The sequence below is a fragment of the Lactuca sativa genome, chromosome 7 (assembly GCF_002870075.4).
Source record: "Lactuca sativa cultivar Salinas chromosome 7, Lsat_Salinas_v11, whole genome shotgun sequence".
NCBI lineage: Eukaryota > Viridiplantae > Streptophyta > Magnoliopsida > Asterales > Asteraceae > Lactuca > Lactuca sativa.
In genome coordinates, this window is record NC_056629.2 from 41,715,113 (window position 1) to 41,736,667 (window position 21,555).

At 33.9% G+C, this 21,555-nt stretch overlaps 2 protein-coding genes across 2 annotated transcripts; one reads left to right on the forward strand and one right to left on the reverse strand.

Moving 5' to 3' along the window:
* Positions 1-737: 737 nt before the first annotated feature.
* Positions 738-4,416, forward strand: LOC111880638 (CSC1-like protein ERD4). Its single transcript, XM_023877061.3, has 5 exons — positions 738-1,271; positions 1,549-1,694; positions 2,136-3,241; positions 3,320-3,575; positions 3,773-4,416. Exons 1-5 carry the CDS (start codon positions 998-1,000, stop codon positions 4,184-4,186), a joined length of 2,196 nt encoding a protein of 731 aa, XP_023732829.1. The 5' UTR covers positions 738-997; the 3' UTR covers positions 4,187-4,416.
* A 12,837-nt stretch (positions 4,417-17,253) lies between these two features.
* LOC111880812 (phospholipase A1-Igamma1, chloroplastic) lies at positions 17,254-18,888 on the reverse strand. Its single transcript, XM_023877228.3, has one exon. The coding sequence runs from the start codon at positions 18,788-18,790 to the stop codon at positions 17,285-17,287; it is 1,506 nt and encodes a 501-aa protein (XP_023732996.1). The 5' UTR covers positions 18,791-18,888; the 3' UTR covers positions 17,254-17,284.
* Between the last annotated feature and the right edge of the window lie 2,667 nt (positions 18,889-21,555).

Below are 21,555 nucleotides of genomic sequence, written 5' to 3' on the forward strand. Positions count from 1 at the left end.
AAATAAAAATATTTTTTTATTATTATATGTAGACTTGTTTAAGTTCATGGTCGTAATCGAGCTTAGTAAGACATACTTGAGCTCAAGCTAGTTTAATAAACAAACATAATATTAAATTTGAATTCGGTTTAGACTCAGTTAAAATCGATATCAGGTCAAACTTTAGCTAGTCGATCTTGAATAGCTGTGACTCATTTGCAACCTATAACAAATTATAACTTTCTTTTTTAAAATACCTTATTTGTAAGAAATGGTCATTATCGCCGTAACATATTTTGAAAATAAAAATAAAATTTATTATAATTTTTAAACACTTTATTTAAAAAAGAAAAAACAAATATTGTGCTACTTTTTGTTAATATTCATCTTTATGCTTACTACATCAAAATAAAAATATAAAAATTAAGAGAGAAGATTATAAAAGATAACTGGTGGATAATAGATTTCATATGTTATTATTTATATAAGTAAGAGGATAAATAAAAAAGAAAATAAGATATTATTATTTTTTATACAAAAACATGTTTCAATTTGTCTATTATCCACTTCAATAAAAAATTAATATTTTCTCATTGCTATTTTAGTTAATTATGTCTATAAAAAAACAATTAAATAAGATTATTATATTTCTATAGTTTGCAAATGGATAAAAATTAAGGTCCTAATTTGCAATGCCTATTTTTGTAACATGTGATGCTGCCGACGAAGTTTTTATTTTATAGCAAGGGGGAAGCGGAGGACATTGATATTTTGAGTTCCCACCATCAATGCGAAAACAGCCATGATTGCACCTCTGTACAGTGTACCCATTGAGGCCCTCACCTTTACGTATACTCTATTTAACCTACACCTTGCTTCACTTTCCCTTATCCAACGGTAACTATTATTCTTCAACTACCCTTTAATTTGCTCAAACAGATTCGAATGAAATCGATAACTTTGTGTTCGTAGAGAGTGATACAGAAGAGAAGATTTGTGATTTTAGAGAAGGAGAGCGATGGATTTGAGTTCGTTTATTACTTCCTTGACTACTTCGTTCCTCATCTTCGTGATTCTGATGATTTTGTTCGGCTGGTTGTGCACGAAACCAGGGAACACTGTTGTTTATTACCCGAATCGGATCCTTAAAGGTATGGATCCATGGGAGGGAAGCAGATCGAAGACGCGTAATCCGTTTTCTTGGATCCGTGAAGCTTTTTCTTCTTCTGAAAATGATGTTATCGCCCTGTCTGGTGTTGATTCTGCTGTTTACTTCGTCTTCTTGGGCACTGGTTAGCCATCTCTCTCTCTCTCTCTCTCTCTCTCTCTCTCTCTCTCTCTCATGATTTTGAATCTCAGTTGGATTTTTTTTGCTCACTCGTTAACAACTTTTAGAATAATTTAATCTGATTTAAAGCATGTTCACGTTTTGGATTAGTTCAAAACATAAAAAATTGTAGGAATATATTCCGAATCAAAACTCTAACCCCAAAAATAAACACTGATTCATGTCAAACACCAAATTTAGAGGCTAATCAATTATCTTTTTTTTTTTTTTTTTTTTTTCAGCATTTGGGATATTTGTTCTATCAGGTATTGTATTGCTACCACTATGTTTGCCGCTTGCCACCACTGAAAAAATCGCCCGAGTCGTCGATTCTACTGGGAAAAATGCTTTCAACGATCTAGACAAGCTTTCGATGGCACATCTCAAAGTTAGTAAATCTCATATATCTAACATAAAAACAAAAAAAATTATATAAAGAGCTCTAGAATAATCAAATATTATAGATGATATTTGTATTAAATATTTTAGAAATCAAGAAATATCAAAAAATTAAGAAATATTTTTCACAGGTATGTTACTTTTACTTTAGAGTAAATTGATGTAGTTTGAGTTTTTTTTTTTTTTTTTTTTTTTCAATTGTGATATACCAAGCGACTAATTTTGGAATTTACTTGTTATGTTTTATCGTAAGCTAAGATATTTTAGAAGGTAAGAAATAACATTGTAACTAGTATTATCTTTTTAATAAAATAACATAAGTAGTTAAATAATTGGTTATTTTATTTCTGGAATATTGAATATATACATTTATTGATGTGATGTTCCAAGTAACTTTCTATTATTAAACTCCGTCACTTGTTTCTTTTAGGAACACGGATCGCGATTATGGGCATTCGTATTAGCTTGCTATTGGGTATCGTTCGTTACATATTTCCTTTTATGGAAAGCATACAAACATGTATCCGATCTACGCGCCGCCGCATTAATGTCACCGGAAGTAAAAGCCGAACAATTCGCCATTTTAGTCCGCGACATTCCAAAATCATCGGAAGATCTTTCTCGACAAGAACAAGTCGACACATACTTCAAAACAATCTACCCCGATACCTTCTACAAATCACTTATAGTAACTGAAAACAAACAAGCCAACAAAATCCACGAAGAATTACAATTATGTAAGAAAAAACTCACCCGAGCCGAAACCATAAAAGAGATGAACCCGGAAGCTCCGACTCCGACCCACAAAATCGGGTTCCTTGGGCTCATGGGTAAAAAGGTGGATTCGATTGAATACTACAATGAGAAAATTACCGAATTGACCCCGAAGCTTGAGGCGGCGCAGAAAGAAACGGTGAAAGAGAAGCAACAAGCGGCGGCGGTGGTGTTCTTCACTAATAGAATAACGGCGGCTGCGGCGGCTCAAAGCGTGCATGATCGGATGGTTGACACGTGGACGGTTTTAAACGCGCCGGAGCCCCGACAAATTTTATGGACGAATTTATCGAAATCGTTTTACGCACGGGAGATCCGACAATACGTTGTGTATTTCATCGTATTCTTGACGATTTGTTTTTACATGATTCCAATTGGATTGATTTCGGCTTTTACGACATTACCTAATTTGAAGAAATTGCTTCCGTTTTTGAAGCCGATTCTTGATCAGGATATGATTAGAACAGTTTTGGGGGCGTATCTTCCACAACTTGCGCTTATTATTTTCCTCGCTTTGCTTCCGAAATTTCTCTTGTTTTTGTCGAAGGCGGAGGGGATTCCGACTGTGAGTCACGCGGAGAGGGCGGCGTCGGGGAAATATTTTTACTTTTCGGTGCTTAATGTTTTTATAGGTGTTACGATTGGTGGGACCCTTTTCGATTCGTTTAAGGATATCCAGGAAAAGCCTGACTCCATAGTTGACAAGCTGGCAACAAGTCTTCCTGGCAACGCTACTTTCTTTCTCACTTTCGTGGCTCTCAAGTAAGTTAAAGTTCCTACAGAACATAACAGATTGTAACTAAGAATTTATATTGATTTATTTTTTATGTTAAAATTTAGGTTTTTTGTTGGTTATGGGCTGGAATTATCGAGAATAATTCCGTTGATTGTATTCCATTTGAAGAGGAAATATCTTTGCAAGACTGAATCAGATATAAAAGAAGCATGGATTCCAGGAAATCTTGGATATGCAACAAAAATTCCTAATGACATGCTAATTCTCACGATTGTTATCTGTTATTCAGTCATTGCTCCTCTAATTATTCCATTTGGGGCAATATACTTTGGACTAGGATGGCTAGTCTTCCGGAATCAGGTAACTTATTTTTTCAATAGTCACATCGTGGTGACTAAACTCTTTGTACATCCTAGTATTTGTAGGATGTACAAAGAGTTGACCGGTTTCCTACATCGTTTAGGAAACCGGTCAAAATTAAGCTGTGATTTATTAAGCTTAAAAGTGCGTTGTCATATCGTAGCTTAAAAGTGCGTTGTCATATCGTGATCTTTCAGGTACTCAATGTCTATGTTCCATCCTACGAAAGCTACGGGAAGATGTGGCCACACATCCACGTGCGCATCGTGTCCTCATTACTACTGTTCCAACTCACAATGGTGGGTTACTTTGGAGTAAAGCAGTTCTACTTCACCCCAGTCATCTTCCCACTTCCGATAATGTCTATCATCTTCGCGTTCGTTTGTAGCAAGAAATTTTACAGGTTTTTTGAGTCCTCAGCACTTGAAGTCGTGAGCCATGAGTTAAAGGAAACTCCAAATATGGATCGTGTATTCAGATCCTTCATTCCTCCGTGTCTTAGTACTGAAGAAGAGAATGAAGAAGAACAGTTGCTTAATGCTGAGAGAGGAAATGTTAAACAGTATGATAATGCGTTATCGCAAGTTTCGAAAATAGGGGCAAATGTTTGAGAGGGAAGAAGGGGGTTGTTGTGTGGTTGTGATTTGTGTAGGGTAAAATGTTAATTTGAGATGATGTGTTTTGTTGATATAATTAGTTAGGGTTTAGCTGTGTGGATGTATCATGTATTGTTTGTTGTTGATATTGTGTGTATTCTTAGTGGAAATAGAATGTTAAAACTCCAATTGGTAAGTTGTAACACACATGTGGTTAAAATAGATAATCTTGTACGGTTTGGTAATTTGTAAGCTGTGTATTATTGATAGAATGATTTGATGAAAGGATATTTTAATCACATCTCTATTCAGTTGTTTTTAAAGTCAAAGATTTGGTTGTCTGATACGTTTTATAGAAAAAGGAAATATCATTGTTTGTAAGTTAAAGAATAAGCACTATCAGGCACAATAGATGAAAAATAATGTAAACTAATATATTATGAGAAAGTACATTGTTATACATGTTATTATAGAAAAAAGTCAAAATCTTGAGTTTCAGTTGACCTGAATATTGGTGGTGGCAAAGAAGTTGTGATGGCGGTTTGAAATTGACTTTAGTGGTCATAGTGGTTTTTGACCGCAGGTAAAATTCTACAAGCTTGAATGTCAAAAAGATGATGCAATAAGGTTTGAGAGGAGATATGGAGTTGAGGAATAGAGCGTGGTGACTGATAGATCTTATTGCCAATGGATTGAATTTTTTGGACACTTTGATCACAAATGGAAAGTAAAGGGTGTTAACTAAGAGGGTGTATGAGAGCAAGAGATTGAACATGAGAGCTTGCTATTCAGAAGTTAAAAATTTTAACAAATAAATTTAATAGTAAACTTATTTCATATAATTCCGTTCTATTTCTTAAGGATCAACGATCCTTTCATAGGCATTATTTTACAAATACGACATGATTCTTAGTTAGTTACACATAGTTACATACTATTACAATATTACTTATGCTACTACTATTATTATTATGTGTCATATCAACAGGGCCGGCCCAAGGGCAGGGCAAACTGGGCCACTGCCCAGGGCAGCAATATTGGACAGGGCATCATATTTTTTCCAACTCTTAAAGGTATATGTCACTCAGCCCATAATTTTATCCCTAAAAGTAGTCGAACAGGAAGGGTACCTGATCCGAAAAGTGAAACTAGAAAGAAGCGGCAATATTCCTCGACTAGCTAAAATACTCATGCCTCTTTGAAGAAGACGAGGAGACTAACCGACTGGAAGAACTACCGAGAAGTCGTTGAGGTTTTCTGAATCTATCTTTTATATACCGAGGAGTCAGGGATCGAACATTTTCTTCCAAGCAAAAAACACGCATGCTAATTTCATGTTATTTCTTTCATAAAAAGGGGAAGGTATTTTGATGCTTTCTTTCATAAGGAGGGGAGGTATTCTGGTTCATTCTTTGGACTTTCAAACTGAGGGTCAAGGATTAGGTTTGTTTTTTACACTTTTTTTTTTTGCAAACAACACCGAAAGTCGCATCTTTTTTGTTTCTTTGCTTAATTTTCTAACTGATATATGTGTTTCAGTTTTCAGTTATCAGAAATAAGTTTACTTCGGTCAAGCTTTGTCCTCGAATCTCGTTATTCTTTCAAACTTTTGCCCATCTTTCTAGAGTTTTATTGTTCTAGCATAAGTGATTACTCAAAAATTGTTAAATTGCATTCTAATTTTTATGGAGAGAGCCAAAGAAAGGGAGAATTTTCCTTTTTTACTTGAAAATTGAAGGTCGAACCTCCTAAGTTCTTCAACCTGCAGTTGGATTTTTTGCCCTTTGCTTGTAAGTGAATTTACCCAATGAGAATATGACCAAGCTTGCCCTTTGGTTGGAAAGACGAAGCTACCCTTTTGTGTTAATCCAACTTTTTTTTTTTGGCTTTCACTTTGTATCTCACTTTAATGATGTGGTGGTACTGAAATGAAACTATTTATAAGTAATTCATATCGTTATATCATGCATGTATTAGTTGTTAAACATGGGGCATCATTAAGTCTTTTTGCCCGGGGCATTAAAAACCTTTGGACTGGCCCTGCATATCAAACATGTTCATAGTGGATATTAGCAACATGTTAAGAGTATCAGGTATTGGGGGGGGGGGGGGGGGGGGGTGTTCCCTTCTTTAATGAGTATGTCACATTTCATTTTAATCATTTAGAGTAGTGGATATGAGCAACATGTGGCAGTGCCTTAACGATGCGGTAACTGGGGGAACCCACCTGTTATGTGGTATCTCGTTGTGACGATAACAAGCTGCAACACATTCAATTTTTTTGATTTTGTCGAATTCGATCTTTGAACGGTTAATTTGCATATATATATATATATATATATATATATATATATATATATATATATATATATATATATATATATATATATATAGGGAAGAGTTATATGGAAAATAAACAATTAGGGCAACATATATTGGAACCAATGAAAGCATGACAACACATCATTTTGGAATAACTACGTAAATAACTTCCAAAGTAGATTGCTTATGAATAAAGAAATGGACACGTGTCACTTGATCATTGGTTCCAGCATATGTTGCCCTAATTGTTCATTTTCCATTGAACCTACTTCTATATATATATATATATATATATATATATATATATATATATATATATATATATATATATATATATATATATATATTGTAACACCCTGTTCCGAATCATTTCTTAATTTGAGGTTGTGACCTGAAGATTGATTATCATAAGGCTTAGGGCCTTTGGGAAAGAGGGATTTAGACACATTTGGGTGTAGGTTATGTAAGTTAGATGATCCAGGAGTCAGGTTTGTGATCTGGAGCCCAAGGGTATAACCGTAAAGTGGTAGTTTAGACTTTTATGAATTCTGTACTTTAGTTCGGGAAGTTTTAAGGTAATGATGAGTTGATAGAAGTGTAAAGCTTTTCGTTACCTTTCTGTGGATATAAGGATCGTCAAAATCAGACGTAGAACGAAGAAGATATGGCATTCAGAAGTTTGAAGGTTTAAGGGCCAGCCTAGTACACAGGGCGTACTTGGGAAGTATGTTGGGCGTACTAGGCAGGGAGGTCGCGAGTGCTCCTTAGAGTACGCTAGGCGTACTATAGTTACGCATGACATACTCTAGTTAGACCCAAACCCTTACTTAGGGTCTCGGACCCTTTTTAAGCTCCTTAACTTAACACCAAACCCTATTATCTTTATACTCCATCCCTTTAAACACTAGAAATGAAATCCTAGTCCCCTTGGTGTGGTTCTTGAGCTTTTGGTGGTATTTCATGCATTTTGGTGATCTTTGAAGAAGAAGGAGCTTCTTGGAGAAGTGTGGGATTTCTTTAAGCTTTTGGATCCAGGCTTTGTGCATTTTATTCTATCTTCTTTAGGTATAAAGCTTCAAACTTGATGACTCTATTCTTAGATCTTGTTATGGCATAGTTTCATAAGCTTTTTGTCCCAAAGTTTGGATCTTTGTGAGTATGGAGTACTCCATAGCATATTACCCATCCTTTCTGAGGTCTTTGAGTGTTATGAGTCATAAAAATGTTTGCTTGATCGTTTCCATAGAACTATGTATGATTTAAGTGGTTTTAAGTGTTGTGAAAGCAAGGGTTTTGGAAATTTAGCCCTCTTTAGCCATGCAAAGGCTTAAAGGTTTCAACATTATGGTTTGAGACATAATTTCGGGTCGAAATAAGTGTTTGGATGCTTTTGTCTTAACCATTAAGTGTTTATTTCAGATTTTTGGGCCCCTGATGAGTACGTTGAGCGTACATAGGAAGTACGCTCAACGTAATGTTGGTTTTGTACATAGACGGCTTGTACCTTGTGCTTCGGGGGTGTGTACACGGGGCGTACTCCCCAGTATATCTAATTTAGGCCTTTTAAGGTTTGGTCCTTATTGGGCCCTTGGACTTCTGACTTTGGGTCATGGATAGACTAAGGGTTTTCTTGGATTTAGGTACATGATGGTTTTTAGGCCCAATTAGGACGATGGGCCATATTGGGCCTTGGGATGCCTTTTAGGAAATTAGGCTTTTTGAGCATACGGACTAGGCCTTGGTTTTGGGCCAAGTAAGAAAAGGGTAAAATTTTCTTTTACCCTTTAGGAGGTTGGATTATGGTGCGGGCCTTGGATTTTGGGTTATCGGGTTAATTATTAATTAAGTTTGTATTTATTGTTAGCGGTTTAGCAACCCGAGCAGTTATTTGGTTATCAGCGGATTGAGGTGAGTCTCCTCAATGTACTCGTGGGTCGAAGGCACCAATGTCGGCCCACTAGGATATATGATGCTAGTTGTCTTTGTGACTCTTGCATGCTATGTTGGGCTAGGCCTATTTGTATGTTGGGCTAGGCCCATTGTATGACGGACTAGGCCCATTTATATGTTGGGCTATGATCGGGTTGGGCCTATTGGTTTGGCAGAGCCCAATATATGGGTTGGGCCCACTGTAACGGCTAGGCCCAATGGTATGTATGGTGTGTGGTATTTTGGTGAACTCACTAAGCTTTGTGCTTATAGTTTTTATGGTTATGGTTTCAGGTACTTCCGGCTCGAAAGAGAAGGGCCTGCCATAGCGCATCCACCCATGTTTCCCCATTTTGATAATTTGGGATTGTACTCTGATGACTGTTTCATTATAAACTACTTTTGAATATTTGAATAAAAGATAACCAGTGTTTGATTAAATTAAAAACGAAAATTTTACCACATAATTTTCCGGACGTTACAAGTTTGTATAAGAGCCTTGGTTTGAGGGATTTGGGCATACTCTTGGTGTATCTGAACTCAAACTGAGGGTTTGGTAAAATTTCCATACAATAAATGTTTTAATAAAGGATTTTCTAATAAAAGAAAGGGTGGTGTGTGCAATCAGCCAAGCTCAAGTAAGTGATTCCCACAATACCCATACATGTTATATGTTATGGTAATCGCATTCTAGTTTAGGGATAAGGATCTAGGAGAGATGCCTTTATATGCCTGCTGTATGAGCTTGTAGATTTGCATGCTAGTACTGATCAGTCAGTGATAGGATGACCTATTTAGGTTATGCTTGTTCTGATTACTCGATGCTCGAATGTTGCTTTCTTTGTGCTTTTAGGAGTTTCCATTAACCTCAGATAACTAGTAAGAGAGTTTATTAAGTTACATATTGTTGAGACTAGATAATTATAGAATGTTAGGTTTTAACTCTATTGCGCAACTCTTGTTCGTGCGTCTTGAATATTGTCACACCCCCAAACTGGAATGGCGGAAACGTTCGGGGGCGGAGGATGTCACGTACAATATCATAACAATTGCATAATAGAAAAACTAGCAACAACATACATTGTATTTAAAAGATAGTTAATACATGTGTGTTTTGTGTATTGTTTGTAAGACACCAAAAATGTATAGCAAAATAAAAACAGAGTCTTGAATAAGCTCCCATCTTCTCAAAACCTAGGTGAGTGTACCTGTCTAATGGTTTCCTAAGAATATAAGTTATTTTGAAAAGAGAGTATCAGGATTTAAGTTGGTGAGTTCATAAGCATTTAGTATTTGATGTTTGAATTTGTTTAATGAAAATGATAGTGTGTTCCCCAGAAAATCCCATATTTTCTCTATTTAAATGAAACGCAGTCTTAAGCCTTATAACCAAAATGTTTTGTAGGTTATTGTACTCTAGAATAGTATGTGTGTATGTTTTCCATAAATGTATGTTTTCTTTGGAAGAAAATAGTGTATTGCACGTGTATGAACTCTATAGTGTACTAGTTCTGGAAAGTAATGATAGGTAGTCCTATTACTTATAATAAAACCACTGAAGAAATGTTTGTTTAGTAAACAACAATGTTTAGTTAATACTTAATGTGAATGAGATTATAACCATGCTAAATTGACTAGTATTTTACATGACGTTTTTCAGGCGTCGAAAAGTTATGACATTTGTCACCCGTAGACCTGCCGGTCCAACTGTAGCTAACAGCCGAGGTGCGGGATTGTTAGTCTATTATAGATCTATATACAAATTCACGTTCTCCCTCCAGGAGACTCTGGTTATATCTTAGCATGAACCTTATTAGGTACCATGAAGTAGTGTCTCACATTTTAGTATTAACTCGTTTACGTATATTGTATATATGTTTTCTTGTCCTTGTAACTGACTAGTATATTTGTAAAGTAAAGAAATTGTACTTATGTATTGATTCATGTAATGTATTACTGAACTAGATATTAGTATAAATGGATCTCAAAACTATACCTGATATAGTTTCCAAATGTTATATTTGTACCCAAATGATTGACAATGTCATTGAAATAAGTTTAATACTCATATATATATATATATATATATATATATATATATATATATATATATATATATATATATATATATATATATATTTGGCATGTATAATTAAGGTTTAACTGATTGTCGGACTGGTGATCTTACCCTAAGCCCACAACCAAATAAGGAGCAAGAGTCAAGATAAAAACAATAGTCCTAAGCCTGTCAAATCCTAATTATACATAAAGATATATATATATATATATATATATATATATATATATATATATATATATATATATATATATATATATATATATATATATATATATATATGAATATGGTTTGATAAAAACAACAGTTTAAGAGTTTGAAAACAGTTTCATAAGCTTATAAAAACATTAATCATACATACTTATAAAGATAGCATTTTTTCTTGAATCTCATGCATTTAAAACCCCCATTCTTTTTTCGTTTCACCACATTCATTTGAAACTCCCATGACTTTTCAATTTCTTTATAATAATAATTATAATTTGGTAATTAGGTTAAATAAATATCAAATCTAAAGTGTATTCATATATAAACTAAATTTCAATATTAAAATAATATCTTTAATTCTACTTATAAAATTATGTTTTTTAACTTTTAACATATCATACTTAATTTATTAGTTTTAATATATTGTTGAATGTAAACCATTATCATTTTAAAGGTATAATTTTTGAACAATTTGTATAAAATACTTAAATTATTAATTAAAATATAACATTATAGGCTCAACTTAAATATAAATTTTATTTAACTTAAACAACCCAAAGATTATTTTATAAATAATTAAAAGTGATAAATTGTAGTATCTTTCTAATAATGATTGTAAGTTGGTTAATAAGATTAAATAAATATCAAACCTAAAGTGTAATCATAAATAGACTAAATTTCAATTTTAAAATAATATCTTTACTTCTATTTATAAAGTTATGTCTTTAAATTTTAACATATTATACTTAATTTATTAGATTTAAAATGTTGTTGCATGTAAACCATTATCAGTTTGAAGCTACAATTTTTGAACAGTTTGGACAAAATACTTAAATTGTTAATTTAAATATAATATTACAGTGTCAACTTAAATATAAATTTCAGTTCCACTAAAAAAACCAAATAATATTTTGTAAGTAGTTAAAAGTGTTAAATTATAGTGATAAATGCAAAAACTAAATTGTAATAACAGTTTAACTAAAATATTTCCCAAATATATTTATATAATCGTTAAAAATTTTCAAATAAGTAGCTTAAAATAACTTAAAATAACAATAGTTAAAAATAACTATATATAAATGATTATATTGTTACCTTTAAAATCAAAAAATAATGTTTGATGTTTTAAATAATTATAATGATAGAAATTAAAACATTAAGCAAATATTTTTTAAAAAATTAGTTAAAAATAACAACTATAAATAATATTAAACCATATATAATATTTAATTTTATTGATGTGTAACTCACGAGTAGAAGTCATTCAAACGATTGAGATTATGACGTTATAATAGATTTATATATTATCATATAAATCAAAATAGTCAATATATTATATCAAATTAATATACGAATTATTATATCAAATTTAACAACAACGTTAGTGTTATATTTTAAAAAATATATATTTGTAAAGACTTCAACTATATCGGTGTTTCTGCGCATCACAATGTCAACTCAAATATAAATTTTAGTTCCATTTAAAAAAACTAAAGAATATTTTATAAATAGTTAAAAGTGATAAGTTGTAGTGATAAAAGCAAAAACTAAATTGTAATTTCAATTTAACTAAAATATTTCTTAAATATATTTTTATAATCGTTAAAAGTTTCCAAATAAGTAGCTTAAAATAACTCACAATAAAAATAGTTAAAAACAACTCTATATAAATGATTATATTGTTAGTTTTAAAATAAAAAAACAATGTTTGATGTTTTAAATAATTATAATGATAGAAATTAAAACATTATACAAATAAATTTAAAAAAATTAATTAACAATAAAAAAACAACTATAAATAACATCAAATCATATATTATATTTAATTTTATTCATGTGTAACTCGCGGGTAGAAGTCATTCAAACGATTGAGATTAAGAAGTTGTAATAAATGTATATATTATCATATAATTCCAAATAATCAATATATTATATCAATTTAGTATATACAAATTATTATATCAAATTTAACAACAACGTTATTGTTATATTTAAAAAATCATATATCTGTAAAGACTTCAACTATATAGGTGTTTCTGCGCAACGCGTGGACATTCACCTAGTTTCTTAAGAATGGTTTGTAATCGTATGTGAGTGTTAACACAACTATATTGTGTTCTAGTTGTATTCTCCCACTAAAAGCATTTAAAAAGGTAAAACATAGGGGTATGAACTCACCTTTTGTGAGTGTTCGACTGAAGGTGTGGTGTAGTAGAGTTAATTCCACGAGTTAAAATTCATAACAAAACCGAGTCCTAATAGCATTTCACGCAATATATATGTATATAATTAGTGAATACAGTGATAAACATGATATGAAATTAGCCTAATATGTAAGAATCACTTACAAATGGAAGGATTGGAAGTGAACCGTGAAACTTTTAGGAGTTTTCGGCTAGCAAGAGTAAGAATGAAGTGTTGATTTCGGTATACTAGTGTATATGGCCGAAATCATGATGGGACACTTACATTGGAAATGAAAAAACACTTAAAATCTCGTGCCAATGGATAGGACCTAGGGATCTCAGTCGGAAACAGTTTGCGGTCCAAGAGGCCATGCGAGGGTTTTCGGCCGAAAAGATTTTCGATCCGAAGGCTTGATGTTGCGAGGTTCTCGGTTAGAGTGTTTTTACTTCCCATTTCCTCAACACTTTATAATAAAGGTTTATGCAAATTAAGATTATTAATTTAACTTTAATAAATTATCAAAACAACAAACTTGACTTTTATTAGATATGTTTGACCTTTGTGACTTTGGTTGACTTTTACAAGATTGAAAATAATGGGTTGTCACAAATATCAAAGACTCTATGTAAATATTCTGCTAATCCTAGTTGAAATTGCATGTGTTTGGGCTCCATAGGCAAATACTCTGTAATATTTCATCATTTATCTTTAATCACCATGTAATGCATTATGATACATGCATACATAATATTTTGTTGAGTGTCTATCTCATATGGTCGCGCCGCATGTTCAACTCTATGTCACTTCTGTTGTAGAACTCCAAATGCACGTTCCACATCCTTACATTCTCCTTCTTGTCTCATTTTAAAAAATTGTATGTTGGTTTTACAGGGTATCGAAATTCCTTCACGAATGTGGAATATGCAAGATATATTCCATCTGTAAGGTAATACCCAAACTTATATTCATTTCCATTCATTGTGAAAGGAGCATTGAATGCCTTTCCTGACAAAAGATCACTGACGATTGTTGACTGATCAATAACGTTTATGTCGTTGTTGGAACCTACAACTCTGAAATAAGCATGCCGAATCCATAAATCTTGGGAAGCAACAACATCTAGTACCAAAGAAGGCACTCCATGATGACCACTTGCATACTGACCTTTCCACACCGTGTGACAATTTATCCATTTTCAGTGTATGTAATCAATGCTTCCAAGCATAAAAACCATGTCTTTCTTCATGTCCCGCATATAGTTGTTGCATATCATTCAACGATGGTTTCCGCAAATAAACGTCACCGAATGTTTCAACAAACATCTCTTTCCATTTTATACAAACATTCTTTTGCAGTTCTCTCAGACGTTCTCATATAATCGTCAATAGAATCGGGCGACTCTCCCATAACCATCAACTTAATTGTTGCAATACATTTATGCAACCCTATGAGTCATTGTCTACCTCTAGCATTAAATCTCATTTAGAAAAATTCATACCTAAACATATATTTAATAGGTAAAAAAAATATTTATTTTATCTAAGAGCTACATCTAAAATATACAAAAAAAAATGAAAGAAACGATACATGTTTTCCCACGGCGTTGACTATCCATACAAACATACTTTTCGCAAACGAACCCTTCTTTTGAAATCGTTTGGCTGGTAGACACAATTTTCCACAAAATAATCGTGAACTAGATGTTCATGTCCTTTGTGATTTCTGTTTAACATCGCATGTCTTGTTAGTAGAGGAGTTAGATCTGGTTATAACAGCATGTCCCTGCAATTCTCGTACATCGTACATCATCATCATTGTTTGACAGGTCGAATGGATCCTTTTTTTAGAAGTATTGAAATTTTATAAAATATAGAGAAAGAAAAAAAAAATAATGTGATTGAGTTTGAGGTAGAATATATGTATTTATGGGTAATAAAAACTATTATTATTATTATTATTGAAAAAATGACCGTTAATACGGTCAAAGGGCCAAACTAAACTCAATTTTGATTGGATGAAATATGCGTTGCAAGGCGTTCTCATTACCACGAAGGATAACTTAGCGCCACTGGGGCGGTGTTCAAATCTTTACCACAACGTTAAGTTATGTCCACGTCGGCCTTAACGCCCGCTAAGGGGCCAACACACTTTGGTCTTAGGTGATCTAGGGATTCCATTTTAACGAACCAAGTAGTAGTAATAATAAACAATGAAGAATGACACTAGATAGAAGAACATAACTATCCATTCATAATAATAACTGACATATTAAGGTTTGATATAGGCAATGTTAAGATTAACTGACATACGTTTTTTTAACAACAAAAGACGACATTAGCCGAGAAAGAGCACAATTAAATGACATGTGACCCACATATCATCTGACGCTTTGTTTTTATTTTATGTCCATTACTAAAAAAAATATCCGATGATTATATTTCCTTTCAGTCAATAAACCCCATTCTTTATTTCTTCCTAAATTTGTGTTCTTGAGTTTTAGTTTTCATCCTTTTTGTAAAGATTTTGGATATATATCAATATTCTGGTTTCTTGATTTGATTTATATTTTCATAGGTTCATTAATATGAACCGCTATAAATTAGAAATTTCGTATTATTTTATGGGTTCTGATTTTTGAAAAAAAAAATTTGGATCAAAATTTAAAGGTTTGGCCTTCAAATACACCTAATCCATTGTTTTCCCATTTTCAGGAAAAAGACATGAAAAGTGAAAAATCAGGCCACCTGGCCCAAAAGGTGTTATGCGGGCCTCCAAGATTTGATAGACATTGAATTTGTTTGATGTCACATTATTTATTGACAAAATTGCAAGAATGGTCTCTGTGGTATGTCAAAACTAGCTTTTTTGGTCCAAAATGGGTTTGGTTTGTAAGGATGGTCCAATAGTTTCGTTTTGTTGCGAGTTTGGTCCAATTTCCTATGAACTTATTTATAATGACGGATTTGCCCTTATATTTTAATTTTCCATTTTTATTTTATTATCAGTAATTAAAAAACAATTAAAAATAAAACAAAAATAAAATACTCTCTCTCTCTCTCTCTCTCTCTCTCTCTTTCTCTCTCTACAAAGAAAATTAATACAGATCTGGTAGTGGATTTGTAAAATGAAGAACCCTAACTTTTATCAATTTTGTTCAATTCATTGTATGAAGTCGAATAGACTAAACACATACACACTCATATATGCATATGAATCTCAAGAACACTCGGTTTTTCCTGAGTTCAAGAACAAGAACATCATATTCACGAACTACGAAATCGATTTCTGATGAACTGCCATCACCACCATCGGAATCAATTTCTTCTATGAATTGCCCAACTCAAACCCACAAGCACACAAACAACTCAATAAACATAAAGATGAAGGTAAACTGCACCCCTTTTATCCCCCTCCTGAATCGTAGACACCGTATACCCTAAATCAGTACAGGTTAAAGAGATTACGATTTACAGATGAAAGGGATTACGATTTACAACCTAGAAATTTTTGCGTCCTTTCCAATTATTTAATCAAATGCCAATCATGTCCCTCTCTCTTGTTCTTCTCTGAATCGGTGTTTGAATCAGATGCCAATCATGTCCCTTTATCTTGTTCTTCTCGTCACTGCTACACCCTATCACCATGCGCGTCGCCTTCAGATATGTTCAGTCTGTAACTAGAGGATCCGACGGTGGTGTGGAGATGTAACCCAGATCGATGACCCCCTTGATCGATGACAACCACCTCGTCGGAGGCTTAACAGCCGAGGAAAATCGATCCGAGGTGTCTTCCCTTTGATTTCCAGTCGCGAAACCCTCCATCTGAAAACCCTAGCCGCCAAGAAACCCTAATCGTCAAGAAACCCAAACTTCAGATCTCGATCTCCTTTCTCTCGTTGGCATCTGTCTAGGTTCAAAGGGAGGGTAGCAACGATCAAATCGGGTGTTCGGGGTGGTGCTACCTGACCGGAGGGAGGCGGAGGGGCAGCCTAGGCCGGTGACAACCACTCGTTCTTCTTCTTTGGACAGTGGTAAGCAAGAAACGAGAGAGAGGGAGAGAGGGTATGAGAGAGAGGGTGTTTTATTTTATTTTGTTTTATTTGTAATTATTTTTAATTGTTGGTAATAAAACAAAAATGAAAAATTAAATTATAAGGGCAAAATCGTCTTTCCAAAAAAATTCAAACCAAATTGGACCAAACTTGCAAGAAAATGAAACTTTTGGACCATTAATGCTAACCAAAACCGTTTTGGCCCAAACATGTTAGTTTTGACATACCACAGGGACCATTTTTGCAATTTTGTTTTATTTATTTATCGAATTAGAATATTTATTTCGAAGTAAATTATATAACAAAAAATAAAAATAAAAAAAATCATATTAACATGTTGCTACAGATCATAATTTTCTTCTTCTTCAATAGGTGAAGGTATGTCTTCATTTTCCCTTTTAGGTCTAATCCATCTCCCAAATTCATTCGAAACCAATCCTTTGTTGCTCAATTGATACCAATACGCAGGAATTCTAAGCTCATTTACAAGCATATCACAATACTTATTCACAAGTGCCAAATCCCGTTTAGCATCCGATCGAAAACTCGAATTGCTACTCACAAATCCATCAACAAGATGTAAATACGTCTCAGGATGATGAACACCGATGAAATTCGACCCACGTTTCAGAAAAGGTGAAGCTCTTGCATCAAGCTTCAACTCTGCTCCAACATGGTGGTAAACCCAATCAAGGGTACCTGTCAAATCATCGAATTTTTGTAAAGTTTCATTGAAGACGATACCTGGCATTCGAGGGACTAGATCTTGTTTGATTGTGATCCGTAGTGCTTTGACGCCTCTGTGGTGGAGTTCATCCCTGAATGCGATGTTTCCGACTCTAGGTGCACCGAAGGAGATCACGCTTATCGGAAGAGTTGGAAACGTCATGGCGGCGTCGTACGCGTTCAGTAAAGCTAACGCGCCGCCCAGGCTGTGGCCGGTGATCGTGAGACTCACTTGTTCGCCGGTTGATTTGTAGAACTTCGTTAATCGCTTTATCTCTTCAATTACTTGCTCCGATGCACTGGTTTTGTTGTATCGTGTTGACATACGCTTCGATTTGTAGATACTCAGAAACCCTCGCTCCACCTTCGCTTCTCCGTGCCCTAGTGGCTCGAGATCTCGTTGCATATCTTCATACCATTCGGAAGGAAGCACAGTGCCACGCCACGCCACCACGATGTCTCTTCTTCCGATCCTCTTCGATTCAAGATCATCACTCACAGCGATGTAACCCATCCAATTGGAATCCTTACTCCATGTATCAGTCACGTATGATTTCTCAAGCCATCTAGGGATTTCAAATTGCGACATGGCGTAAATGTATTTTCTCACATCATAACCATGTTTCGTGAGCCCTAATTTTTCGAAAAACTTCCGGCGATTAAACAGACAGCTTCCACAATACTCCGAGAACGAATCAAAATCAAAAGCGTCGTATGTCGCCTGAGAAAACTCGCCATATTTAATCAACTCTCTACGAACAAAAGGATGAAGCGGATCAAGGAGGTTTTCCCAATCGGAACAACCGTGGATGTCGCGCCATATACTCGAAATGTCTTCCTTCGGCGACATCGTCGGCAACTCCAGCTTCGCCTCCGCCTGAGCAACAACATTCCAGTCATGACGGTGGAGAAAGTTCTTCAGCGATGGCTTTTCGATATACAGATTCAAGAGGTTTGAGATCGATTTCGCTAAGCGAGTTGACTTGTTTGATCTCTTATCACCATCGTTAATGGCAACCTCGTTGAAAGAAGCGGTTATTACAAGGCGGCAGGCGTGGTTGTGCTTAGCAGCTGAGAGCAGTTGATGACAGTGGTTGACCGGATTCAAAGCGGCTACCATGTTAATCAGATTAGGACTGAGAATTGAACGCAGGTAGAAGAACTTGTTTATATAGTAGAAGAAGAATCAAGAATGTACTAAAATTGCTAGATCCAGAATAAGATATGATGTTTTATGAATAATGTACACGTTAGTAAATAGGTATGTGTTTGTATTTAAGAGTTGTTGGTGTGGAAACTAGAATTCAGCTTACCCTAGTCAAAGTCGGGCCGCGTTTATTCGAAATTCGTTAGAAGCAACCCAGTTTTTTGGTCAAATGACCATATTCAACATGTGTTATTACAAATTTTGTCCACAAATTTTCAAATGGATATAAAAGTAGCCGAAAATGATGGTAAATACTCGGAAATTGGAAGCTGACATTTGAAAACAGATCACTGTAAGTTTTTGGTGAAGTTTTTATTCCTATGGAAGTGTTCCATAAAAAAAATTGTAAATTTTTGAAATGTATAAAACTATATTAAATATAAAAATTAAATGTTCTTAAAAGCTAAAAGATCTTCATTTTTTTTAGATTTAGAACTTTTGTTTGAAATAAAAGTTTTAAACTCATACTATTTGAATTTTTTTTGTTAAAAGTTAAAAAACTAACATTTTCTAAAACTTCTTAAAAACACATTGTAAACATGTTTTACAAAATTAGTTAGTTTTAACATTGTATTAAACTAATGTGTTTAACTATGTTTAGCATTTAATTATACAATTATTGTTTATTTATAAAGTTAAAGACGACTATACTTCCAGTAAAATATCTTAATAACCGAAAAAACTATATAAAACTACGATTGTGGCTTCCACTCAATTACATATTTCCAAGAGGAAAATCACATTAAAGTAACAAAAATCCAAGAACAAAACAAGCTCTCAATTCTACACTTAAAATGTATAGTGCTAAATCTAAAAAAGGAAAAAAAACAAGTGAGATACAACATGTTGTGTCTTAGGCTAAGAGGTGTGGTCACCTCTCGCTTTTCCACACCTCTCCTATTTTCTCACATCAGCGTCACATCACACCTCATCCTTATCCCCTCACTTCCCAGCTTTTCCACACCTCTCTTATTTTCTCACATCAACGTCACATCACACCTCATCCTTATCCCCTCACTTCCCAGTTTCACCTAGAGAAACTGGCAACTCTCATCTTCCAAGTTTTAAGAAATTATACAATACAAGTGAATAAATAGAGAGAGAATAAAAGAGAGGAAGAAGAGTGCACCCACGAGACCAAAAAGTGAGGGAAAAATAGTGAGTCGTGTACACCGCAACCCCACATCTAATTTTGTACTCACGGTTGTATAGGTTGACAGATCTAATTTTGTACTCACTGTTATGTAGATGCAATGAGACTGCACACCTCACTACCTCAACCTTACAATATCACCAATGAGAGTGTGATAGGAGTTCTTGAGGGTTGATGTGAAGTTGTATGTAGTGGCAGATCTAAGATTTATATTGGTTGAGGGTACATAAATATATTTTAATACAATTTTTTTTGGTCGGATCAAATGGTTAATGACTTATTAATCACTAATTACAATTTCTAGAAAAAGATGCCAATGTCCTTTTATTTGAGTGGGAGACTATAGCCAAATAGAAACCAAAGTTTGGAAAGATTTTGAAAATACTCCAAAAAAAAAGACCAAAATTGAAACCATGAATAAAGTATAGGGACCATATTTGTAATTTATTCTATTGTTTAATGTTTTGTTGGGTACCATGTTTCCATCGTTAACATAGAAAAAGGCTTCAATTTTCTTTCTTTTTTCATCCACTTTATATCGTAGAATTTTTTCAACCATTAGGGGCACGTGCCCCCACACTCTGCCTAAATGTGTTGAAGAGTGGTAAGGTATTTTTTTTGTTTGTTTTATAAATATATAGAGGATATGAATTGTAGATTAGACCATCCGTTATACCTATCATATATCATATATGTGGTGGGTGTCACATTAGCATTACATTCCACTACCATTAACATAGGATACTTACCACTAAACACACCGCTCCACCTTATTTTTTTACTTAAATTTAATTCAAAAATACATTAAAAACATTTTTTAATACTAGTTTTTCCATTAAATTAAAATACCAAATTACATTAAATAAAAACTAAATTAATTGAAATTAATAAATAACAATCAAAATAAAAATTACATTAGTTAAATTTAAAAAAAAATTAAAAAAAAAACATTAAAAAAAACTAAAAATTCCAACCATACATAAAATAAACTACCCCCTACGCCTACGTCGGGCTCGAACCGACTCTTTCATTGCTTGGAAAAGTTCCAAGTCTTCGCCCTCAAGGTCGTACGCTTTCATTTTCAAAATTTCCATATCGGTTTTTGTTTGGAGTGTCTCTTGTGCCTCTTGAAATGATGTTTGTGCTTTGATCATTTTTTGTTCCATCCGAGTCATCACCTCGGCCTTCGTTTCTTGAAGTTGCACATATCAATCAAATTTATCGCCAAACATATCCATAACACTAGAATTCGAAGATGTTGACGCCGCTTTTTTGCTTTATTTCTTCCAACGGGCCGACGAAGAGGTTGGTCGTTTTCAAGATCTATCGGATCGTCGTTGATGTCGATGTGTGTTCGGCCGTCCGATTGTTGAGAAGTTCCATCGGGGTTTCTCGAACGCTTTGAACCGGAAGATTGGAACTTCCTTCCATTTGCTCTTTCCATTTTGGGGCGTCTTTCAATTTTAGCCACGGTTTCATATACGGAAAAGCTTTGCGTGTTGGCGTTGTTTTTTCAAATTGGTCC

Bases quoted from the DNA above. Each gene is read 5' to 3' on its own strand.
- LOC111880638 (XM_023877061.3), top strand. From the start codon at position 998: ATGGATTTGAGTTCGTTTATTACTTCCTTGACTACTTCGTTCCTCATC. The intron at 1,695-2,135 runs GTTAGTAAATCT...TGTTTCTTTTAG, and splicing joins TTTCGATGGCACATCTCAAA to GAACACGGATCGCGATTATG. The intron at 3,242-3,319 runs GTAAGTTAAAGT...GTTAAAATTTAG, and splicing joins CTCACTTTCGTGGCTCTCAA to GTTTTTTGTTGGTTATGGGC.
- LOC111880812 (XM_023877228.3), bottom strand. From the start codon at position 18,790: ATGGTAGCCGCTTTGAATCCGGTCAACCACTGTCATCAACTGCTCTCA.